Below are 26,661 nucleotides of genomic sequence, written 5' to 3'. Positions count from 1 at the left end.
TCACGGAATTTCAGTAATCTAGATTAGCATTGTATTCTACAAAAGAGGAGATTATAGATTACTGACTATAGACTAGATTTCCTAATTCTGATTTGTTAATACAAGATTTTGGCAATATATACTAAACTCTTGCTGGGATTGTATTTCCAAATCCTATCCCATTCCTATAGTGGACGGTAGAATTACTGCCCTTAGGATGGCAACAACCCACCTCAGGCTCCCATGGTTGGTCTAGCCCCAAGATGGTTGCCCTGTCCACTAGCAAACTCCCAGTCCATTGTAGGCAACGACATATTATGGAGATACCAATCCCAGCAAAAAGGTAACTAGCAACATATTACCCAATCCTAAAGTAAATTAACATATATTGCTAAATATCATTAAGTAATGTCTCTGAATATGGCCACCATATTCAGAGACATTCACAGTCTAATTAATATTTTGTTACTGTTGTTTCCTACTGTGAATGCGTAGTAAATGGAATTTGTAATCATTATTTCTGTGTAAATAAAATTGCATATAGAAATATTATTCCTGTGTAAATAAAATGAACCTGTCTCTAGCGTTATCTCCCGTACTCTTTTTTCTCAGTTCTTCGTGCCTTATACCTCCTCCCCTTCCCGTATTTGTATGTTAGCTTGGGTGTGAGCCATGACTGTTCGCTCATGCTGTTTGTCGTTTCGGAAATAAAACTAATGTTTGCAAGATTTAGTTAAAAATCGATTTATACTGCATCCCTAAGTTTATTTGTATTATTACTTATGCCTTCGACTTTAGTACTATGGTGATTATTTATTGCATATATTACTTACTAACACATAATAATATTTATTATATATTTGATAAATGTTTAAATAAATGATATTTTATTAATTTCATTAATTAATTAATGTTAATTGTATAGTTGATGGATTATAACAATCAATTTGGAATATGGTATTTTATTATTTTGATTAATTGATTATATTAATATTTAAATGATTATATTATATTAATATTAATTAATACTAGTTTATTTTATTAATTGAAATAGATTATTAATTAATTGATTAATTGATATTGATATTCGCAATAATTAACAAGTATATATGTATTAATATATTAGTTCATACATCAATTATGGGTTCGTGACAGGAGACCCGTAGGCTATTTGGAAGAGAGAATTAGGGTTTCCAACCTTTGTGGAGTTCTGCACGAGCTTTTTAGGGTTTGTCAGGAGGGAATTCTTCAATTCTGCTTATGGTTTCCTTCTACGTTTTCCATGAACTCCAGGGTGGCATAACATGCATTTGATTCTTCGGTGAAGTCAGAACTTACTATTTTTAGTAAGTTAGGGTTTGGCTGTTTGGTTGATGGAGTTCTACTGAGCTTTCCAAGCTCTTTCTCTGGGTGCGACGATAATGCTTTTCGAAGCAGTATTTCTTGACTTACTATTTTTAGTAAGTGGTTGTGTTGAGCATTTCTATTTTTGGCAGTCTCAGACAAAGTCCTGACTCAACACAGTTCAGTGGTCTTCATCGCACAGCTTCATCCTTGATTTTGATATTAATCAGTATTGTAGTTATAAGTTATTTAATTAAATATTAATTCCTTATCCTAAGGTTTGATATTTAATTATTTTTATTACTGATTAATTGTGTTATGGGGCAACTTAGGAAAAATATCTATCTACCAGCAATATTGTTATTTTCCCAAGTCAATGGCACTAAAAAAGGTGGCATTGAGAAACATGAAATATTTCATGTTTTTATTATTTTATATCGCAAAGTTGTCACCTAGGAAAAAGTTCGAACTTTGCCTAGGGAATTTGGGAAAATTAACGCCATGTCTAGAGGAGGCTATGACATGAAATGAAATTGAATTTCAACAGTTTTGGGTGCCATTTGCATTTGAATTTCAGAGGGAAAAATCTATAAATACAGGTGCTTGGCCTCTCATTTGGTATCAAATGAATTTGCATCGTTATGCTGCCGAATTGGTGATTGAAAAATCTGAGCTTCGAAGTGTGGCTTCTTAGCTAAGTCTCAGTTTCGTACTTGCAAGATAGTACCTAGCTATGTTCATGTATTCCCAATGCTATTGGTGAGTGAGTTGCAGATTGTGGAGTGTTTTGATTGAGATTGGAGTGTTTCCTGGTTGCTGGTCGTGGGTCTGCTGAAAATGTATTTTGCTCGCACCTCCTGGCCAGGCGATTCCATCATTCTGGGTATCGGCTCATCCTTCCTTCCTACCACTGGCCATGCATATTGCAAGTTTTTAGCATCTTATTCTGAGTGTGGATTTTTATATTGAAAATCGAACTTCCCAGGTTAGGCGTTGGGTTTAGTGAATTCATTGGGAAGCATGCAAAATAAATATGGGTGTTTCGATGGCTTTCCTTGGGTTTGTTTTCATTGTGGCGGGTATAGCAATTGTTTAGAGCAGATTTTGGGTGAATTGGGTGAGTAATGAGACAGTTATGAGCGTTTTAGTGAATCCATATGCTGCTAGTTTTGCAATTCCAGCCTGCAGATTTTTTATGTTAGCAGAAATTTCATGTTCTTATTTGGATGTTCAGCATTACTCTCTTCTCACATTATCTTGATCATTGTAAGGTTAAGTAGTAGTACTACTAACCAATTCAGACTTGTAACTCTCACCCCGCTGAAAAGTGGAAGACGCTGGCTTGCTGCCTATTTTCAAGTAAATTGCAATTCAGTCCTCCCACTGCATAAGTGGTTGAGTGATGTCTGAGTGTAATGGTCCTCCCGTTGCATAAGCGGTTGAGTTGAGATTGTTTTATAATTTCAGTCCTCCCGCTGCAATATCGCGGTTGAGTGATTTGTGCCTTTGTATGTTTCTCTTGGTTGGTTCACCGCCAAGTTTCTTGCATTCCCGCTGGATAAGAGGAAGGGTCTAGCTTACCGCCCAAGCATTGTATTGTTTCCAGTTATTTGAAGCTAACAATCCCCTCAACACCGTATGCTCTCACCTTCCCACATTGGGCACTTGGTGATCAGAAAGTGGAAGGGTTGCATTTTCCAGCAAGTGTTCAGTTTATGCTTTCTAACCTTAACGGGTTATCTGTTTGTGGATGATTATTATTGGCCTAAAAAACAAAACAAAATAACTGGGATATTACACCCTCAATGAATTTGACTGCTTCTGAATACCCCATTGGTTACTAATAACCATGGCACTCAATGCCTCTTTCACCTTCAAAAGTCGTCTCGTCACTATTGTATGTGATGCAAATCGGGTCTCAACAACCTAGGTTCATGTAAAAAATATGTCAATAACACATTTTAAAAAATATAAAATAAAATTAAACATGACATAAACAAAATTAAATAGATAAATTAAATTTACCTTCAGCAATTCCAACCTTGAAAAACTCCTGAAAATGGCTTGTGACATATGGTGATTTTTCACAAAAATGATCCTCACGCTCGTGTTAGATATCCTTCACCCACTCTATTTGAGTGCCAATTGCTTGCATCACCAAGTTGAGGGAGTGTACAGTGCATGCAATCCAAAAAATGTGTGAATATCTTTGTTCAACCAAAGCACTTGCAGCCCTACAAACCTTTGCATTGTCTGTAATGACTTGGACAACATTTTCATGTCCCACCATATCTATGGAATCAAAGAGGATTCTAGAAATGAACTTTGCATCTTTGAGCTGCCCCTCACAATTAACTGCTTTTAAAAACATTGCCCCTTGGGGGACACTACAATAACATTTATTAATGGACGGTTTTTGCAATCCTTCCATCCATCAGAAACAATAGAAACACCTGAACCAACCCAAGAATCTCTAATCGATTTCAATGATGTCTCTACAAAATTCTTCTCTCTTACCAATAAGGTGGTGCGCACCTTTTCATACCCAAGAGTTGTGAAACCAGAAGGTGGATTATTGATTGCCGTCAACATCTCTCGCCAATATGGTGATCTTACCAAGTTGAAAGGAAGACCATTGGCATAGAGGCAACGTGCAATTTTTGCTCCACTATATCTCTTGCTTCCATTATGAATGCTTTGTCCAATGGGCCTCTTTTGCGAGAAAGAAAGGGGTTTTCTACTTTAATTTAATTTTGCATGGCAAGTATCTCCAAGAAAGGATGATGGGGGGCATTTTCTAGTATTATATGATCTTTAGGTAAAGTCATTGGTGTTTTGCTTGCAGATGGATTAGCTCTTAGTTTTTCTCTTGCTATAGCTTGATCAACGTCTTCTTGTTCTCTAATGAATCTTGCTATTTGTGTTGCAAACAACCCTTTCTCATCTAGCCTGTTTGTGTGTTTTCTATGCACGCGCAACTCGGAATAAAATACATTAAGATATCATATTCTCTCTTGATCAAAATCTTCTATGTGCTAAACAGACTGGTTGTGTGATCACAAAGTCGACTCCAAGGTTCCAAATTCATGCGGATTCTGCTAACTTATGTAATTGTTCGAGGAGTGAATCAATCAAAGGATTCTGCTAACTGTTGACACTTGCAACTTTCTCTTTTTTGGAATGATTTTCAATGAGCTCTTTTCAATCCTACTTCTATCCAGACTTGAAAAAAAAAGGCAAAAGGATGAGGATTTAGGAAGCTACTTCTAATCTTAATATAATCCTATGAATTCCAAAGACGAAATTGCACAAGTGGAATCAAAAACCAATCCTTGCTTCACCAAATTCAACAACTACACAAGAACGGTGCAATCTTCTAAGGAAATCAAAAGATTTTCATATCACTCATATCCACCAACATCTTGAACAATGAATAAAGCGATAGAAGTTAAGTTTATGTTTCTGGTTCAAGCTAACTTTGCACAATAACTAAAAATCATCCAATTATCAAAAGTATGAACAAAATATTCCACATTGAGCAATTCTATCAAATCCTTCATTCAATCTAACAACTTGAAATGAAATCTATTCTATGGAAAGCCAAGAAACCATGCTAACTTGCAAAAGTAGTCAAATTTCACCAACAGTTGAACAATGAATATGTCTTAGTACTTAAGAAGTATCACTACAACAATTTCTCAGAAATCTCTCTCTTTACAAATGAGAGGAGGGGGGTTTATGTAGGCACCCAATTACAAAGCAAAGGCCTAGATTGATCTAAGATCAATGGCCAAGATTAATAGATAAAACCCTAATTAGGGTTACTTGCAAAAAAACTCCTTTCGGCCAATGGGAAAATTACAACACTTTGGATAACCAATGAGAAAATAGGAGCCACTTGTTGACTCTAGTTCATTGCACCTAGACATGTCTGACTTGGCACCCTTCGATTGGTCGATTGATGACTGGGATGCCACCTCAGCTTGCCTTGCAAATTTGATTCCTCATCATGAAGAAGTGTTGATGCCTTAGGCAAAATCTTTTGGATGATCGAGTTGTTCCAATTGCATCATCTTGGATGATCAAGTTTCTAACTTTGATTAATTCTTCTGAAACTATCCCCCTTCCTTGATTCTGGAATTCCTTGCCTTGGACTTGGATTCCTAGGTGGAGTTGTTTTGATTTTGGATTTCCAAAAGAAATCTATGGTTGATGTAGGACCTTTCATCCTTGTATGACTTGATCTTTTCGAATGTCTTGATGAAGTGTAGGTCATTCTTCTCTGTTGCATTCATTCTTGGATTCCACCTTGAAGTGTGAATGTTGTCCTTCCATACGTTGTGGAATCATCTTTCCAATTGGTTCCTTGTTTCATCAGCACCTTTATGGAAATCCCTCCTTGTGCTGACATCTGCTATCTGCAATATAGAGAAATTCACAAGTTAGGAGTGATAAATTTTATGTCAACTTAAGATATTTCAAACAATAACTCTGATTTTTCCGATTAAACTTTGAAAATCAGACTCAGAATCAAACTGAGTATGGTCTGAGAAATAAAAATCAGAGTTGGAATTTTCAGAAATAATGACTGATAATGAACATGGAATTGCCAATCAGACCTAGGAGTACTCTGGAGACTCAAAATCAGATTCAGAAAATTTGAAAACTAATGGGACAGAGTCTAATCAAACTAAAAGATTCTGGAAATCAGACATATATCTTATCAAAATTAGACTTTAAGTACGGTTCTAGAATTTCAAATTAGACCGTATAATCATTCTAGAAGCCGAAGATCAGACTCACAAAACTAGGAAACTTAGTCTGATCAGACTTTATAAATGTTCTGGAAATCCAAAATCAGACCCAAAATACTTGAAAATTATGAAATGTGGTCTGATTTGAACTCTGTAAAGTGGAAATCTGGTTAAAATGAAGCCTGAAAATCAAAATCGGGCCTAACACAAACCCTAGAAATCAAAATCAGACTGAGGATATATTTGGAAATCACAAAATTTGGTATGATTTGAACTCCAAAACTTAAAACCAGACATGAAATAATCTTAGTTTCATAAAACAAAGTCTGATTTTAAGGGTTTCTGCCCTTATGACGAAAAGAAATACAAAAAAGCAGCCCTGTATCATGGATGGAACATAGAAATTTGGAGAAATTAGACAAAAGAAGAAATTTGGAATCCACAATATTAGAATTTTGTCCTAGAAGCGCTTCAGACCTGCAATAAATGGAGGAAGATCTCAAAAAAATGTTGATGAATGCCTTGAATTCCTCTTGAAGCCTGCAATAAAACTCCTAAATTGCCTAAGAAAAAACTTGGAGAGACTAAGAAAGTTCGAATTCCTAGAAATTAGTGTGAATAATGAAAGGCCAAGGCCTATACTTATAGGAAATTGGAATTCCTTCTTTGAATTGTTTTTTTTGTTTTTTTTTAATTTTTTAAGGATAATGAATGTGGACACAATTAGGCTTCCAATTTGAACTTTCCTTGTTTTATTGTTTTTTTGTGTTTTAAGACTTATTGGCAGTTTTTTTTTTCCTTGTAAGCTTCTCTTCTAAAAGCTTTATTTCCTTTTCAATTTAGCCAAGTTCAAACTCTTTCTTTTCATGAGTTGGGTGAATTTCTCCTTGTACTCAACTTTTTTTTTTTAATTAATTTTTGAAATTTTTCAGTTTTTTTTTTTTTTGAAATTTTGAACATTTTTGCCTAAGCGGACTTTGCTTATGCTCAAGGAAGTTTGCCATGGAAACAAAAAATAAAATGTAAGGAATTTAGGAATTTTTCTAGGGCAATTTAGGAATTTTAGGAATTTTTTCTTTTCGATCAAGGTTCCAGACTTAGTCAATTTCTTGTGATCTTCAATTAGCTTTTTAGAAATTATCCTCTGAATTCGAAATTTATTTCATACTTAGTGCATTCTGGATGAATTCCTCTTACTTGACTATTTTCCTAAACATGAAACAATCCAAGACCTCAAAAAAGCAAAAAGCAACTTTCCAAAAAAGCAGCTTTCTATTTTTAGAAAAAAAGCAAGCCAAAAAAGCAAGTTCCCGGATTGGCCCCAAAATGCCAAAAACAAAACTTTCTAAATTTAGAAAAAAACAAAAAGCAAAATTTCCTTAAAAAAGCAAGTTATCAGAATTGACCCTGGGAAATTGCGATTTTACTCCTTTGGCCTATCTGAGTCAATTCGTAGCATTAAAACGTCCATTCGGCCATTGCTTCAGTTTTTGACTCTGATGACTCCTCCAAATTTCACAAAACTTGACTCATTTGTCGAAGTGAGAGATTGAAGACAAAACCCTAACCTACAAAGCGAAAAAAAAGGGGGTCCCCATTTGCAATGGGGCAATGTGTGAAAACGTCACAACATGGACCTACACACATTTTAATCCCTTTCCCAGCAAGGCCACAAAAGTGACGTCTCACTTGATAATACGAGCACCTATAATTGGTTTTACAAAAATTACAAGTCTATTCATATCCCCCACCTCCTGGAAGTTTTTGAAGCATTGTAGTATAATTTCATAAAGGAGGTCCTCTATCAACTTTAAATTTTGGGTTTTGAGTCTTGTAACCCCCACTCATTGAACTCGAACTTGTTGCCAATTTGTTTTTTTGCTATTATAAGAAATTAAACATTTTTAAATGAGAAAAAAATTTAAAATATGCAAGATTACACAATGTAAAAGCTAATGGAAGTGTGAAAAAACATTATAAAAAATAGTAGAACTTGTTCATCTTTTTCTAAAAAGAAATTTAAAAAAACTTGAAACAATTCTTCAAAAACTTGGAAAAATCGTTAAAAGATCAAAGAATAGGGATAAATGCTTAAGTGATTGAATCTCCTTTGTGCAAGATCTCCACCTTCGTCAAGCACTCCACAAACAATCTCCTTCGAAAATAATCACCTGCCCTTCAAAATGCTAAAATGAAACCAAGAGAGAATAGATGAGCAAATGAAATTGTTTTAGGTTTGAGATGTATTTAGCAAGGGGTGTATTAGGGTTTTTTGGCTAAAAAAGGCAAAAAAAATAACATTTTAATATTTTAAAGTCACTTTTTGTGACTTGACCTGGTGGCGCACTTGGGTTCGCTCAAGTTCGCACCTGGGTTTACTCGGGTTCACACCCGGGTTTGCTTGATGCAGCCTAGGTTCAACCAAAGGGCCCCAAGTTCTTTGTGGGTCCGTGTTCATGGACCCACAAAGAACACGGGCCCCTGGGGCGTACCTAGGTCGCACCCACTACAAACCCAGACCCAGGTGGACCCAGTTCAGGCTCGAGCACCAGGATCCATGAACTTGGTAACTGAGATACAAAAGGATTCTTCTCTGAAGAAAAACATAAATATTTCCTTGTGTAATGCATTTGGTCCATGGGAGAAGGTTGAAAGTCAATGGGTTATGGGCCATCCAAAAGAAACTACAACCACGATTCTTAGGGCATAGTCATGAGGATGTAGTAGAATAGGACAACTTTTAGATGGGTGGCACTAAACAGGAGTTTTGAGGCAAGAAAATCATCAAAAAAATCTGTAGCCAAAAAATATATTCATGATTGCTGTTGTAAAAACATCCTTGATGAAGAAAAATACACAGAATAAATTTCAAATGCTTGTATCTATATCTTTTCTAATAATCTCAATTGAATTAAATTTTCAGGCAATTTATGTGCTTCTTATTTATAGATGACCCATTAAATGAAAGAATTTTCAAATTCTTTGCAAATGGCCACTGAAAGGATGGGAACAGCATAATGAGGATCAATAATAGTGGCACTAAACTGCATCAATGAGCCTCCCTATACCAAGCAAATATATTGTACCATACATCACCTATGCAAAAATGTCATTGTTCTATCTGTCTTGCAAGTAGTACCCTTGGTACCAAACAATAATTAATTGGACCCTAACATGTTTCCAATTATAAACACCATGATGCCTAATTTTCATCAAGAAAACTTTCATTGCTTCAAATGACACAAAATATAAATGACTTACCCATTTGACAAACCAGGACACGTTAAAAGACGGGGCAAAATAATATAGATTGGTAATGCCATGGAATGACAAACATCCCCATCTGCAACCTAATGTAGAGAGAATGTCCTGTTATTCACTTCACCAACCATGCTGAAAACTGTTTCTGGATTATTTCAAACCAATCAATTACCTGTGTTGTCTGAATCTCTGTTGTTTGAAGTGCAAATTTTTCCCCAATAATAATTGATTCAACACGAAGCAACATGATATCAATTGAGTAGATTGGCAAAGCAGATGTTTCAACCACTATCTCCCCAGTAACAGGTTCTGCCAGGGAACATTGTGTACAAATGTTACCTGTAACTCGAAATCCACCTGTTCATGCTCACAATTTATCTTTCAGACATTATGTGCAAGTATAGAAATACATTGTTTGTAACTGCAACATAAAAAAGCAATCTGCATTGGACCTTGGGCTTGAAATTTAGAATTTTTCCCACAACGGTTACAAAGAATATAATGTATATGATCTAACTGTATCTCATCCAGCAAAATCATCCTATAACTTCAAAATGATTCCAAATCATGCAAGCTTATAAATCAGTTCCTTAAAGAACTTTAATTCATGAATTTGATGGATAATTAGTAAATTACTGCTTTGATTACCAAAATATTATACATTCCCAACCAGTTGGCAGTAAAAATTTAGACCAGCAATGAAAATACATAACCAGCTAGTAGTGCAATACTTGCAATACATGACAAACCACTTCTAGGTACACTCTTCTGGTGACTGGTCGCTCACTTTTAGCTTTCTAGTCTACCATTTTGCAGATCCCCCCAAGATGTATTTAGGATCCTCATTAAGCAAGAAGGCATGTGACTTTATAGCGAGGGTAGATGTGGACAGAAGAGGGTACATAGAAAAAGAGACTTTAAAACACACAATTCTCAATTTATTACGTAACTGTAATTAAAAGGTATTTTTTCAGGTCACCACCAAGCAAGAGATCAATTACCATAATGTCCATATGGCTTGTGAGCAGTTGTGTGTAAAAGAACCATGACTTGTGGCACTTCATAAATATGCCATGAAGATGGAGATAAAAGTATAATTTTAATGGAACGTATATTTGTTATATCTTCTAGTCCTAATTACTTTACTGTTATTGTGAGTTTCATTTCTGAGTGAATGTAGTTTTTCTATACTGGAAGCCCATATGTTTGCATGTTAATACAGATATTGTGCAGTAATAGGTCCTCCGTATATATTTAAGAATATGAATAATAAAGCCTTTCAACAAGAGACCTGCTGATTATTTTTAGGAGACCCACTGATTATTTTTAGGACATTTGGCAATCCGATTCCTATACACCTATGCATCAATGTGATTGTAGAGAGCATAAATTAATTTAATCAGAGCTCAATAAAATTAGTCTTGCATGGCCCACTGATCAAGGTTAAATATCCCGACCTTGCCTATCTTTATGATCAAACATCAACCAATAGGGTCTTCAACTGACTGCAGATAGGATGTCAAGCCCATGAAAGCCATTCGCTTCCCTTGATTTCTCCACATACTTACAAGTTAAAACTAGCCTGAGAATTTTATAGCTCAAAAGGTATTTGGAAATCACACACATACATGCTGAATTTTTAGCTTCTCATTTTTGTAATTTCTGACACAAAGGAAAATATTTTTGGGTTATTCTTAAATCAAAATTGCTCAATAAACAGCAACAGAACAGCAACCCTATTTTTCTGTAACAGCTATTTAAATGTGTAGCAGTCAAAAAAAAAGAGAAATTTGTAATGAGATTATCAAGGAAATTTTCCATGCCACATTGCTTTTGATTTTCATATCCCCCCTATTAGAATAATATCTTAATTGTTTATTATTAATGGTCAATATTGTATCTTAGTGTAAATATTAGATGTTTCTAATTTTGCTTCAGTTATCGATTGCTTCATAATGGAAACATTGTTCTTGTAACTCTATAAATGATAGTTTGATCATACATTTAATTCATTCATAATTTTACCAATTACTTGCGTAATATGGTACCAGAGCATAGGCAAAAAAAAAATTTGAGAAATTTAATAATCCTAAACTATTTTTAGTAAAAAAAATTCGTAAGGAATTCTTTTGGTAATACTTTCTAAAACCCGACTAGGGTTTTCTGCTACCTTTATGCAGCTTGTGGATTCGTTGAGGTTTTTTGGGAGTCGTGCGGCCTGTGCGACCTCTATGATTTCTTTTGCGTTAGTTTTCTAGGTCCTTTGTCTTTGCTTGTGACCTCCATATTTGGTTGTGACACTACGCGATTTTGCATCCGCGTCTACACAAATTTGCAAGCTCCATTTTGATTCGCGACACGATTGTTTTTCACTGGCTCTGCCTACCTCTGCAACTTGTGTGTTTATTTGTCCACAATCCTTCTCTGCGCGCAACGATAGATATATTCACGTGATTTTTTCGCACCTCTATTCCGCGACGGACTTTCTTGCCTTCTGCGCGATTTTCCTCGGTCTACTCGCGATTCTGGGCACCTAGGGTTTCGCGGATTTTCTATCTCTGCAACTTCATCATTTTTTTGCCGCCTAGGGTTTTTCACAAACCCTTTGTAATCCTTTCCAGCGGCCAATCAAAATATTTTATGGGTTCTATATAAATTTTCTAGGTTTTTTTCAAAATCTCTTCTGGGTTTTTCGCGGATTTTTCTAGGTCCTCTGAAATCCATGCCCATTTTTTTTGTTTTGCCTTGACATTTGTGCTTGATATCGTATCATGTGTCACGACTTCACGCGTGATCTCTTTCCTCGTATTCGTGCCTTCACTTGGTCAATCACCTTTGAACTCAGTTTCCATGATGGCATCTCTGACGAATATCATGCTTGAGGGGAGTCAAAAATTCAATGGCAGAAACTACAATACCTGGAAGCAGCAAATGCTCACAATTTTCGAGTATCGTGTTATTGATCAACTGGTTGTTGGAAAGGCCACTCGTCCTTCTGCAATCGTCCTGATCAAACCAAGTTTGATGAGCAAAATCATGAAGTTGCCATGCTCATCAAGCTATCAGTGACCGACAATTAGCTTCCTCAAATACTAACCAACAAAACAGCTACCGAGATATGGAAGCATCTTAAGACACTGCATGAGACGTCTAATAAGAGCAAAGCCTTATTTTTGGAAACTATTCTCTTCTCTATAGTCATGGATGAGCTAAAATCCCTTCAGGAGCATCTCAATCGGATCAAGGACCTCTGTGATCAGTTAGAAGCCATCAGACGTGTTGATGTGTTTTAACGCACATGCGAACACAAAATAACATACCTAAAGTATCTTATCCTCTCTTGAACAAAATCTCTCAAATGTTGAAGATTAGCTTAAGGCTTACTTGAGAAGACTCCAAGGTTCATGAAATTAGGGTCACTACATGTGGATAAGCTTCGTTGGTCGTTGTGATTGTTGTTTCATCAAGGGGCATTTATGGTTATGAAAGATTTCATGAAGTATTTCGCGAATGGTATGCAGTGAGGTTCTTTCCTAATACTACTGAATGATTGTCAAAAAAAATGGCAAAAGGTAAGGGTTTAGGGAAGTTCTAAGCTATCCTAAGAATGAATGGATGAGGAATGACACAAGTGAAACTCAACTAGTTATAGCATCGCCATACATGAACAACTCCACTACAACTAGTGCAATCTTCTAAGGATATTTGGAGGTTTTCAAATCGTTGCTAAGCATAAACACCATTACTTGAATGCATATCAATGATTAAGCAACAATCAAACTTAAGCAACTTTAAAGGTTCCAGTTGACCACACAAGGCTAACTTACAATCAGTAAGAGGCTAGTGGTATGGATGACGAGTTCCACAATACATCAAATGCAACATTCCATCAGCTAATCTAAATGCTTAAACTAACATCAAAGATTGACTTGAGAAGATAAAGAACCATGCAATAGGCTTCAAAGATTGAATAGAAACACCATAACTTCAATGTTTTATTAATCCAGTGGCCAAACAACAACAATTATTCAAGTCTTTCTCGTCACTTAAAATCTCTATCTCTCTATTCACTATTCTAGCACTTTGCCTATTTCTCTCCTATTAACCTTTATAAATGAAATGGGTGGAGTTTATATAGGACTCCCAAATACAATGAAGGGCCGAGCTCGAATGAAGATCAAGGGCCAAGATCTTGCCACCTAAACCCTCATTAGGGTTTGATACAAATGAAACCCTATCTAGATGAACATCATCACAAATCAACCAATGAGAGAAAGGCATGTGTCAACACAAAAACCGAGGAAGCATCCTCCAATAGGAAAACCAAATGTCAAATGGGATCATAACAAATTGTCTTCTAGAATTTGGTTCCCTTTCTCACGTTCCTTTCTGGCATATTCGATGAATCTGGTCACCATATCATCTATCTCTATCATCGGGATCTTAGGTGGAGATTTCAGCTGCTCCTCCAAGTGCATGACCTCATTGAAAGCTTTGACGATGGCATCCTCCCATTCAGGTTCGAGTTCTTGAGTTTTTCTTGCCAAGACCACGAACTCAAGCATATCATTCAATCGCTCCTTGGTAATCATTCCATCAGCCCCATGGAAGATAGCTCTTATTCTTTCCTCCAACTCTGCCTCTATAACTGTTCTGGGATCAATCTTTCTTCCCAAAACAATTTGCGCTACTTCCACTATCTTATCATGGATTCGGTGCATATCATCTTGAACTTGACTACATCCGTTTCCAATCTCCTCAAAAATGATCTTCTTTGTGCGAAGTAGGCTACTCAATCGTAGAAGGCTAGGTGTGGTTCCTTTTCTTCTTATCTTCTCCCTTGATAGAACTTCCCTCGGTGTTTTCCTTATTACTTGAAGTATTGGAATGATGACATCTCTAGCATGAGCAAATGCTTCGGAGGCTTCTATGAGGACATGAGTTCTCCCAAGGACCTTTATGACTGTATCGACTATCTGCATTATGTCCATGAATCTACTAACTCTAGTATATGAATCCTCTATCCATTTATCCATCAACTGTGTCGAATTCCTCATCTTCTCCATATGATCAACTGATCCCAGAGGAAGCAAAGGTGGTGGTGTGGTTGTCGGACTTTGATGTCTCAATGGTTGCTGATATTGTTCGACATAGTTCTTCCATGCACTTATTTCCTTCTCCAATCTTCTATTCTTCTCTATTTCAGCTCTCAACATATCATTAACTGCTTTTAATGAATCAGTTGCATCACCTATAGCTTGCTCAGAGGTGAGTGGACCCAAATCAATAGTCTCCATGTCATACTCATCTGCTGTGATCTCTCCTTTGTACTTCTCAACCCTTGGAGTAGCTATTTGCAACTTCCTTGATTCTGAAACTTCTCTAATCACCTTTGACATCTTCGTAGCTTTCCTCTTCTCGGTGACCTCTCGAATTTGTCTTAGAAGACTCACTATATCATATGTTTGCTCTTCCTCGACTACTATCACTTCTTGACCTAGTCTTTCTTTTAGCCACTCCGGAATAGAAGATCTTCCTTCTTGAATTTGGGCTTCTTCATGCATTTGCTCATCTCTAGGTGGTGAAGTGGTCTCATCATTATCCTCTTGTTCGCCTCCTTCGATATCTTGAATGAGATGGGTGAGATCTTCTTGCTCTTGAGATGCTTTTTCCTTGCCTTTATCATTATGGACTGCAGATTCTACTGATTCATTGGCTCCTTGGCTCAACTCCTTTTCTATCCTTCGTTCTTCATGTCTGGAGGGAGGATGACTTGAATCCAATTTATGCTTCTTCCTTGAGGTCTCCTTTTCTCTATGATATTTTCTCTTTGACCCCCTTGAATGAGATGGTTGAGGTGCGCTCCCACTTGCACTTGCTTCATTTTCATCATCTACTCTTTCCTCTGTGTGGAATGTCGGTACTATATTTTGCTCTTTCAACTTTTGGTGATGTATGTCTATCCATATGCAGGTGTACTCTAAAACTAGTTTCATCAATTCTTTCAAATCATCAATCTCCATATCTGCACATTTGAATTTGATCTCTTTATCTTCTTTGGCGTAGGTTGCTTGGAGATATTTGCCACTATCTTGAACTTGATCGGCAACATGAAACATCTTGCATTTCCGAATGAAATCAAGAGGTAGCCTGGGATACATCTTCTTCTTCACTTCTACATCATCTTGAAAGTTTATCCAATAGTCCTCAAGATGCCATTGGTGTCCATGTTTTCTTCCTAGAACTTCTTTCACATTAGCATATGGATCGAAGCAATCTCCACTTGTGAATGGCTTGAGTGAATGTAATGCTAACTCTCTCTCGGCATCTTCTGCTGCATGAGTGGAGGGGCATGATTCGATAGAATTTCCAAGAGTGATAGGAAAGGAAATACCGGCTCCATGCTTGTGTCTATATGCCTTGATGTATGCCAATAACTATCTCACCACCTCGAGTAGCACCACTCTATTCGTTGGGTAGCGCAGCAACATGTAGGAAGGAACAAGAGATCCTTGCACTTTGATGTATCTGAACTTCGGGAACTGGATGAACCACGCACCATGTTGTTCTACCAATGCTTGTGCTTCTGGAGAGTCTTTGCTGCAATCCACCTGTTGACGTGTATTTTGTACACTATCAAACACAGAATAAAATACCTAAAGGTACCTTATCCTCTCTTGAATAAAGCCTCTGATTGCTAAAGATGTCGCGAAAAATGATCAATTAGGATGACTCCAAGGTTCTTTGATGTAGGGTCTCTACGTGTGGATAAGCTCTTTCTGGTATGATGTGATTTGCTGGAATCACAAGGGGACTTACATTTGATGACTGAACTTCTGATCTGCTTTGAATATTGCTGGAACACAGGATCTTACTAGCTTTGAAAAAGGAAAAAGGAAAAAAAGACGAGGGCGAGGAGAGCATCTAATTCTAATACTAAGAATGTAGGAGCAATGAATGATCTTTGATGGAAATCTAACTAAGTCTTGTTTTGACATCACAGGAACATCTCCACAAGGTTAGTGCGATCTTCGAAGGAAAGCTTTATGATGTTCAAATCATCACTGCAGGCATAGACACCATCAGGTTGATGCATATCAATGAAGAAGCAACAATTGAAGTTAGGCTTAAGCTGAATGATTCCAGTTGACTACACAAGGCAAGTCTGCAATCAACAAACTGCTAGTAGTATGGATATACGAATTTCACCATCAATCCAGCACATTTCTTCCACTCATCTAATCACATGAAATCAAATACGAGAAGTATAGAGACCATGCAAATTGTCGAATCGACCCATAAATTTCACCATTTCTTCAATGAAGTTACAAGTCTTTTACAACAACATCTTGGCAACAATCTTTGCCTTCTCTCTCTACTCTACTCTAATTGCTATTCTATCAACTAGCTAATCACCTTCTAACTACTCTCTATCTGTCTTCTAACTGCTTCCAACTATATTCTAACTATTTCTAATTGCCTTTACAAAATGAAATGCCAGGGCTTATATAGTGCCCTCAATACAATTCGATGGCTTAGATCAATTCGAGATCAATGGCCAAGATTCAACAATGACAACCCTAATTAGGGTTTGTTACAACCATTACATAACATTTAATGCTTGACCAATGATAAAATTGTATTGCTTGGACACATGTCCTCTCTAGAAAATTCCACCAATGGATAGCTGGGGTAGGTACATCGGAGTTTGTGCCACCTTCCATGAGTTAGGTACATTGAATCTGGAAATGCTGAGGTGGACCACACTGACTGGAGAAGTGATGACTAGGATGCCACCTCGTCTAACACTTGTAACTTGGTAGATATTCAACTTGATGTTGTTGAGAAGCTAGCTTTAATTAATTCATCTGGAACTATCTGCTTCTTCAACGAACCCTTTGCTCTGACTTTTTGTGTCCTTGATGTGCAGGATGATTGATGTACCTCGCCTTGGAATACTGGATTGGAGAAGTCGCCCTTGATGACGTTAGTCCAAAAAAGGCCGTCCTTGTCGATGCTAGGCTGGAGGAGGTCGCCCTTGTCCTTGCTTGATCGTCCTTGATGAGAACCTGCCGACTTGTAGATCTTTCGAGCTTGAGAGTCGCCATCTTGATACCTACACAACATTTCACAATTAATAATATATCTTGAAGTGTAGAAATTAAACTTTAAAAGGAAGATTCAAGATTTTAATTAGGAAACTTCATGATAAATCTTGAGTTATCATTTCCTAATTAACCATGTAATACTTAGATTTTTCCAAAAAATGCCTAAAAAATCAAACCTTGAATAAGGGTGTCAAGATGATTTTGCCATACCTCCTCTTGAGAATTAACTCTAAGAAATGATGTAAAAATAGATGAATTTTGCTAGGCAAAGTGTAGATCAAAGCTCTCCCTTGGATAAAATGCACCTCCTTTAGCTTGGAAAAGAACTCCACCTTCCTCTTCAAAAATCTGGAAATTCGCCTTCAAATACCTTCAAAACATCTGGAATTTATCCTCCAATCTAGCAAGAAATACGCCTCTCCAATAGCCTTCAAGATGAATTTCGCCTTCCTTAGTCTCCACACTTGGTAGAAATTCGCTCCACACTTGCTAGATTTCGCACCTCCTTCCTTGCTTCTCCAAATCGCACTTGAAACAATGAGTGAATGATTTGAATAATGAAAAACACACCCCAAATATATAGAGCGCTCACCTTCTACATCTCTTCATAGGCCGACTTGGCAAAATAGGCCAAAAAATAAATAAATTTGCAAAAACAAGAGGCCGACTTAATAAAATAATAAAACATGATACCTCAAGCGCCCCATTTTCAATTTTAATTTAATAAAAATTAATTTTAAATGCCTTCATAATAAAAATTTCGATTTTCTAAGGCTCAAAATTAATTTATTAAATGCCAATGTGTTTTTTATTGAATGCCAATTTAATTAATTTTTCCTTTTCAAATATTTCGAAGTTTGGCAATTCTAGCATCTAATACGATTTGGAAGATATTAAAGCCCAAATGTGAATGCCACTAACTTCGCTCTAGTCCCTTGGTGAGGGACGGGAGCGAACTTGTAATTTTGCTTTGCATTCCTCACTTTTTTAAATTTCAATTCACGTTATGGGGCTAGCAATGATCCCTTTCGTCCCTTCAGTGCATGTTCAACTCGTTTTTTGCAAGGCAAAATTGATGTTCTACAGATTTTCACCCTGGTCCTTCAGTGAGGGACAGGAGCGATTTTGCAAATCCAAGCTTATCCGTCCTTTGTTAGCCTTCCAAATTATATTCAATGGATTGATTACGCCCTCCTTCATTCATTTCAAACGTGAAAGTTGCTTTACCGTTGCAAGAAATTTGCCTTGTGAGAAAATTGCTCTGGTCCCTTGGAGAGGGACAGGAGCACCTATTGCAACTTGGGTTGACTCTCTCCTTTGTAGGCCACTCAAGTTATATTCAACGAATAAAACATACTTCCCTCAACCTCTTCAAATCGCGAAATCACTTAAATCTTGCGAGGATAATGCAAATTCAGAATTCAAGCTCCGGTCCTTCAGTGAGGGACAGGAGCGAATTTTGTCTTCTAGGCCAAAATGCTTCACTTTTCACCATGAAATGTCTTGGCTAAGGAAGATATCACCTTACTTCATGCTATGAATAAAAGTTAATGTCCAAAAAAGGTCTAAAATTGTGCATATAAAGAAAATCGCTCTAGTCCTTCAGTGAGGGACAGGAGCGAATTTGACCTTCTAGGCAAAAGCTTCATCATTTCATTGTCAAGTCTGGATGCTCTATCATGCTCATTTCGTCCTTCACCATGCCTTTGATGTTCCAATTTGACCAAACAAGGTCAGGAAGGACTCAAATAAGCCTTTTCGCCTTGGACCCTTCGTGAGGGACAGGAGCGCTTCGTCTTGGTCCCTTGGAGAGGGATAGGAGCGAAATTCGCTCTGGATCCTCAGTGAAGGACAGGAGCGAAATTTGACTTTTTGAACTCTCTATCAGGATAATTTTTATGGAATATAACATTTAAGTATAAGTGACATTTCCTTCTATCTTTCGACATTTCCTAAGTTATATTCCATATATACTTTCAGGATGTTTGAGAGTGGTTTCAGACCTCCAAGAGTTATATTGCAAAATCTAGTTTTTTGAGGTTTTTCAGTTTCCAGACTTAGTCAAATTTCAGGATCAGGACTTTCAGACTTAGCCAAATTTCAGGATCAGGACTTTCAGACTTAGCCAAATTTTCAGGATCAGGACATCACTCAAGCCGGACTTGCTATCCTATTGATCTCCCCGACAGCACTCAAAATGCAAAGGCTAACTAACAAAACCCTAAAAGACCTAGAAAACAAACCCTAAAAAGCAAAAAAGCAAGGGTCCCCATTTGCAATGGAGCGATGTGTGAAAACGTCACAACACCACCTCGAAGCTTCCTTGTGATATGCATAGTGAATGCATCATTCACTCTCTTATAGTGTTGTTTTGGTGGATGTTTAAGCTGTGGATAACAATCATATACTTTAATCTCTCCAAGTCTCCTTCCAACTACGCTTGTATACATGAGTCCTGAATACTCATAATTTCTTGCAATGGAGTATATGACGTAGGAACTCATATAGAACATTCTGGTACGCATTAGCCTCCTTAACTGTTGATCAATGTTGTTGCCGATGAGCCTCGCCCAGTTGACTGCGTTCTTGCCATGAGTGACGGTCTCAATGAAGTAGAACATCCAGTCCTCGAAATATGAAGCCTCAGGTGCTCCAGCCAATCGATGAAGTAAGGTGATGAAGTCTCTGAATTCATCATTGAAGTCTATCCTATGCAGTCTATCGAGCCATCTGCTTCTACCTCCTCTACTCTTCTTCAACCAAAACTTGTCAATGATCTTCGCACAAGCATCTCGATCATCATTGTAGGCGGATTTAGCTCCTTCTATGCTTATGTAGATCATGTCTTTAGGCTCGAGTAGATGAAATGTTTCGCTGATTGCTGCCTTTGAGAGATATGCGAGCACTATCCCATCCATCGCCACAATTCTCCTAGAGGCAGAGTCATAATGTTGAGCACATTCTACAATGAGCTCGTAGCATTGCACTGAGGGAGGAAAGCCAGCTGCATTTATGATCCCACTTTCAGTCATCTTCTTGGTCGTAGCTATAGGTTCATTCATGTACGATGGGTGCTGGAATTTCTTGGTGTCGAACTTCCCGAGATTGGTGTCTCCTACTTTGCTCCAATGCGACGTGATCCTTCTTTCGAATGCACTTCCCTTCAAGTCTTCCTTGATGAGCGCTTGGCGAGAGAGGTTCTTGTTTGATTTGGGAGCTGCCATCTTTCACCTATGAGAGATATGCAAGTTAGAATAGTGGTGAAATAACGAAGCCTATTTACTTATGAAATGAAATGAAACTTGCACCTTTAATATGAATTAATTGCTAAATAAGACTGATTTACTCATTAGATGCATTAGGAAGGTCTAATTTGCCTTACAAAATCACTATTAGATCAGACCTGCTCCTGAATTTACATCAGTCTAATTGATGCATTTACCTCTGATTTCTGAACTTTAACTTCAAAATCTAATTAATGATGTGACTGCTAATGCTCAAGGGTTCGCTGTCTCCTTAATTCTTTGCTCCTGAAGGATGAAATTCGCCCTCCAATCTGTTAAAATTTGCGTTTGAGAGGATGAAATTGCTGCTTCTTAGGGTAAAATTGCTTTGTTAATGATTGAACTCGCCTTTACGAAGATGATGTTGCTGATCCTTTTGGCGTAAATTCGTCCTGTTGCTGCTAAATTTGTTGATCTGCACTTGAAATTCGCTAATTGCTGATTCAAAATTCGCTATCAAACACAGATTGCTGATTGAAAATTCACTGAAGAAGGAGAAGAGTTGTTTGTTTTGATGTTGAAATGATTGTTTCAAACTCTCTCTTATAGGCGATCAGGGTATGAGTTGTGTCTTTTCCTATGAAGGCCGACTTGGCTAGATTGAAATAAAATAAAAAATTTGCCTAAGCCGACTTACCTCTTGATCAATTTCAAATTTTAATTTTGAGCTCTAAAGTAATGTGTGGTTAATTTCAATGCATTGCAAATAGAGTTCGCTCTAATTTTTAAACTCATGAAGTTCTCCTTTATAGAAAATTCACTCCATTTTCTCAAATCATGAAGTTCGCTCTTTGTAGGAAATTCGCTCTTCTTCCTTCACCCATAAAGTTTGCTCCGACTTTTGAACTCATGAAGTTCACTCATGCTTCTCAATATACTTGAAATTCATTCTTTTCCCTGAATTTCACTCCAAATTCCTAACTCATGAAGCTCGTTCTTAGTTTTTAAAACATGAAGTTTGCCTCAAATTCTCAACTCATGAAGTTTGTTTGTGTAAAAGTCACTCCATTTCCTTGATTCATGAAATTCATCATTGTGTGAAATTCGCTCCATATTCACAACTCATGAAGGTCGCTCCAATTTTCAAATTCATGAAGTTCAATTCACTCCAAATTCCTAACTCATGAAGTATACTTGTATGAACTTCACTCCATTTTCTTGACTTGTGAAGTTCGCTCCAAATGTCTTAAACATGAAATTCGCTCCAATTTGTCAACTTATGAAGTTCGCTCTAATTTGTCAACTCATGAAGTCGCTCCAATTTCCCAACTCATGAAGCCGCTCTAAATGTTGAGTTCATGAAGTTCATTTCGATTTGGATTCGCTTCTCTTTCAATTTCGCTCATGTAGGCTTGCTCATGTGTGCTCATTGATGAAGTTCGCTCCAAATTGGGAAGTCATGAAGTTTGCTCCAAAAGTGCAACTCATGAAGTTTGTGTTCTTAAATTTGCTTCATTTCTTTATTCCGAACTTCGCTCATGAAGGCTTGAAGGTGTAGTTCGCTCCAATCTCCTTATTCATGAAGTTCGCTCCAAAAGCCAAACTCATGAAGTTCACTCCAAAATCTCCACTCATGAAGTTCGCTCCAAAATGCTAAGTCATGAAGTTAAAACCTCTGAAAAACTTGGAGAGGAAATAGATTGCAAATGAGCCCTTTCAATCATTTTGTTGCACATGAATTCAATTCTTAGACTATCTTGCTCAAACGTTCAAACTCATATTTACACCTATTCTCAAACAATGGACTCAAGGAAAAAAAATTGCTCATCTACCACTCAACATGAAGTGCGGTTTTGAGGCTTGGAGGATGAGGTGAGTTGACATCTAAAATTACTCATTTACAAATCACCTTGGTTCATTTTCTCCCTTCAATCTTGCGAGATGAGGCCTCTTGGAAACAATTTCAGCTAAGGATAATTAAAGTGCTTGGAGTTTACCCTTGAACTCTTGGACTCTCTAATTAACAACCCCTTTAGACTCTTCAGTTGAGCCCTTGATTGACTGACATGACATCTAAACCCTCTAAACTTACTCATTTCACCCTGCAAAAAGGAGAGAGACTAGACTAATAGGCTAGGACTTAAAAAAAAGGGGGAGTCCCCATTTTGATGGGGTGATGTGTGAAATGGTCACAACAGGACAGAATATGGAGGAGGAGGACATGGTCGTCATCACATTGAAGAGTTTGTCGAAGTCTTATGAGCATTTTGTTGAAACACTCAACATCACCTCAACTGGTGTTGATCGTAAATTCGTTGATCTTTGCACCAAACTTCTGCAGCAAGATAGGTGGAAGTAGCAGTTCCGCAACAGTACCAGTTCATCCTCTATAGACCAAGCTTTCGCAACCAAATCCTTTCATAAGGATAAAGACAAATTTCAATCTTCTTAGTCTTCTCAGCAGAAACCCTTTGCTTCGTCATTAGAAGGATCGAAGAAGAAAAGTGTTCAATGCAATTACTGCCATAAGTATGGTCATATGAAACTTGGGTGTCGTAAATGCTTGGTTGCCCAGTCCAAGCAAAGTGGTTCACAACCTAAAGCTAATGTAGCAGAGCGCACTGAGCAGAACGAGTCTGCCTTTTACGCCTTCATGGCTAAAAGACCTGCAGACCATGTGAAGTCTTCTGCCTAGTATATAGATTCAGATGCCTCACGCCACTTCACTCCTCATTGGTATTGGTTCACAGAGTTTCAGCCATACTCAAATTCTATTATTTTTTGAGGAGAAAAGTACACTGTTGTCGGAAAGGGCAATGTGCAGATTCAGTCTGGAGTGAGGAAATTGCTTTTCCTCAACATGTACTATGTTCTAGGAATGGAACTCAACCTTCTCTCAATCAGTCAAATCTTGAGACATTCTCCTCGGCTCAACATGACCTTCAGTTCACATTAGTGTGGTATCATTGATCAAGAGACTCGGTCTACAATTGTTGTGAGTCTTAAGGATCGTGGTCTATTCAAACTAGTTGACTCTGGTGACTATCAGGAGCTTGCCATGGCAGCCAAGCGCTCCTCTGTTAGTACACTTTGGCATCAGCGATATGGGCACTTAAATGTGCATTATCTTTCTCAGCTTGTTTGGGAAGATCTTGTTATTGGACTGCCAAAAATCCAAACCCAGAGCCTTAGAGTTCGCGGAGCTTGTCAGGCTAGGAAGCAGCATCGGATTCCATTTTCGAATGGCGACTCCTAGAGGGCTTCTTAGGTACTACAATTGGTCCATGCTGATATCTATGGACTAATGAATACTCCTTTTGTTACTAGGTCCAAATATTTTGCTTTTTGTTGATGATTTCAATCGAAAAATGTGGGTGTATTTTCTTTAGTAATAATCAGAGGTGTTTGGTTTATTTCAAAAGTTCAAAGCCCTAGTAGAAAAAAAGTCTGGTGAACACATTAAAACTCTTAGCTCAGACAATGGGGTGGGGGGGGGTGGGGGGTTTGTTCTTCTGCTTTCTATCATTTCTGTGAACAATATGGGATCAAACATCAATTCACCACACCCTACACCCCCCAGCAAAACGGTGTTGTTGAGCGGCGAACCCGCACGATAACCGAAATCGCTTGGTCTATGCTTGATCACAAGAGTGTTCCCAAGAAATTTTGGGCTGAAGCAGTTAAGACTGCCATCTTCTAAATCAGTCTCCTATTGTAGCTGTGAAGAAGAAGACTCTGGAAGAGGTCTGGTCAAGCCGCAAGCCCAGAATCAGTCATTTGAAAGTTTTTGGCTCCACTGCTTATGTCTAGATCCTTGATGCTAAATGCACCAAGTTGGATGCCAAGAGCCAGAAGCTTATGCTAGCTAGCTACAGTGATACTCACAAGGCCTACCAGCTGATTGACATCGAGACAGATCATCTCATCTTCAGTTGTGATGTGGTTTTTGATGAGGAACGAGGGCCATTTCAACTCTCTCCTCCAGTTGTGGATTCAAAGGATCAGCCTTTCAAGACTTTGGTGCTCGTCTTCCATTAGGTCCACCTGATGGGAGGGCTCTAGCTGTTCCAATTCCTGCACCTGCATCGGCTCCTCCTGTAGGATCACCTAGACACACAGCTGCACCACCTGGCTTTCCTCGAGGAATTCATCTAATCTTTTGTTTGATGAAGTTGATCCTGTTGCAGACTCTGCATCTGATGTTGGTACTTCTACTCTTCGGCCTAAATGGTGGGCTAAGACAATTGGCGATCTTCATGATGATGAGCTCATCGAGGGTAGAACTGCTCGGAAGAAAAGTAAACATCCTAATTCTATCAATTTTGCTCTCATGGCCAACATTCATGGTGTGTATGAACCTCAGACATACATAGAGGCAAATGGGATACCTGAGTGGGAACAAGCTATGGCAACTGAGCACCCCAGCTTGCTGAAAAATAACACTTGGGTTCTGTCAGATCTTCCTCTAGGGAAGAAACCCATTGGATGCAAATGGGTCTATAAGGTCAAATACAAGGCAGATGGTACTTTGGATAAGTACAAGGCTCATCTTGTTACCAAAGGCTTCTCTCAGCGAAGAGGAATTGATGATGGGGAGAGCTTTGCTCTGACAGAAAAGATGAGCACCATCAGATTAGTCCTAGCCATGGCAACTCATTGTGGCTAGAAGGTCCATCAGATGGACGTCAAGAGTGTCTTCTTGAATGGTGAGTTACAAGATGAAGTCTACATGATGCAACCTCCTGGATTCAAGGTTGCCCGAAAAAACACCAGGTGCTCAAACTGGTGAAAGCACACTATGGCCTGAAACAGGCTCCTCGGGCATAGTACATGAAAATTGATAAGTACCTCACAGATCAGGGTTTCCAAAGGAGTACTTCGGACTCAAATCTGTATGTTAGGACTATTGGCAGTGATATCATCCTTTTCGTTATATATGTTGATGATCTGATTATCACTGGCAGTTTGACATCTTTGATTTAGGGAATCAAGCAAAATTTATGCCAATCTTTTGACATGACTGACATTGGGCTTCTGCACTACTGCATAGGTGTCGAGGTTTGGCAGCAATCTCATGGCATCTTCATCTCTCAGTCTAAATATGTCAAGGCTCTGCTAGATAAGTTCCGCATGCAGGACTGCAAACCTGCATCTACACCTATGGAGAAAGGCCTAAAGTTGTCGGCCAAATCCGATTCTCTAGTTGAGAATGAATCCGATTTCAGGCAACTAGTGGGTAGTTTAATATATCTCACTGCCACTAAACCTGATCTAAGCTATGTAGTGAGTTACATATCCCGCTTCATGATGGCTCCTACATCAGATCATTGGGCTACAGTGAGGCGGATCCTGCGCTATATCAAGGGCACTTCAGACTTTGGTATCCTCTATGGACAAACCAAAGATCCCAGACTCATCGGTTTCACAGATTCGGATTGGGCAGGCTTTGTTGATGACAAAAAGTCCACATCCGGGTATGTCTTCAGTTTGGGCACAGGTGTTGTCACTTGGACAAGTAAGAAGCAGTAGGCCATAGCTCTTTCCTTGACAGAAGCTGGATATTGAGGAATAGTCAAAGCAACTTGTGAGGTAGTTTGGCTTCGAAGGATGCTTTCAGACATCCAAATGTCTCAAGCAGGCCCTTCACCCCTCTTTTGCGACAATCAAGGGGTGTTCAAACTCGCCAAAAATCTAGTCTTCCATGAGCGAACCAAGCATGTTGAGCTTCATTGTCACTTCATTTGTAAGTTGGTTGAAGATGGATCCGTGGATTTGCAGTATGTTCCTACTGAGGACCAGACAACAGATATCCTCACCAAGTCTCTGAATCGGGATAAATTAGTTAAGTTCAGGGGACAACTTGGTGTAGTAGATAGATTGACCATTAAGGGAAGGTATTAGAATAATATCTTAGTTGTTTATTATTAATGGTCAATATTGTATCTTAGTGTAAATATTAGATGTTTCTAATTTTGCTTCAGTTATCAATTG

The 26,661-nt window shown here is 38.0% G+C and overlaps 1 protein-coding gene across 7 annotated transcripts in view; it reads right to left on the bottom strand.

Annotated features, from left to right (window-relative positions):
* The window catches only part of LOC131062010 (uncharacterized), a 205,811-nt gene that overhangs the window by 77,950 nt on the left and 101,200 nt on the right, over positions 1-26,661 (bottom strand). For all 7 annotated transcript variants that reach the window (XR_009110641.2, XM_057995858.2, XM_057995862.2 and 4 more), the window contains 2 exons: positions 9,511-9,695; positions 9,339-9,427 (listed from right to left, as the gene is read on the bottom strand). Coding sequence is in view for 6 of the 7 variants with exons in the window: in XM_057995858.2 (XP_057851841.1) it covers positions 9,339-9,427; positions 9,511-9,695 (274 nt within the window). In the remaining variant the exon portion in view is untranslated. The remainder of the gene's footprint in view (positions 1-9,338; positions 9,428-9,510; positions 9,696-26,661) is intronic.

The sequence above is a fragment of the Cryptomeria japonica genome, chromosome 2 (assembly GCF_030272615.1).
Source record: "Cryptomeria japonica chromosome 2, Sugi_1.0, whole genome shotgun sequence".
Classification (NCBI taxonomy): domain Eukaryota; kingdom Viridiplantae; phylum Streptophyta; class Pinopsida; order Cupressales; family Cupressaceae; genus Cryptomeria; species Cryptomeria japonica.
The sequence above is the reverse complement of the archived record's forward strand: the minus strand, read 5'-3'. Positions and strand labels throughout refer to the sequence as shown.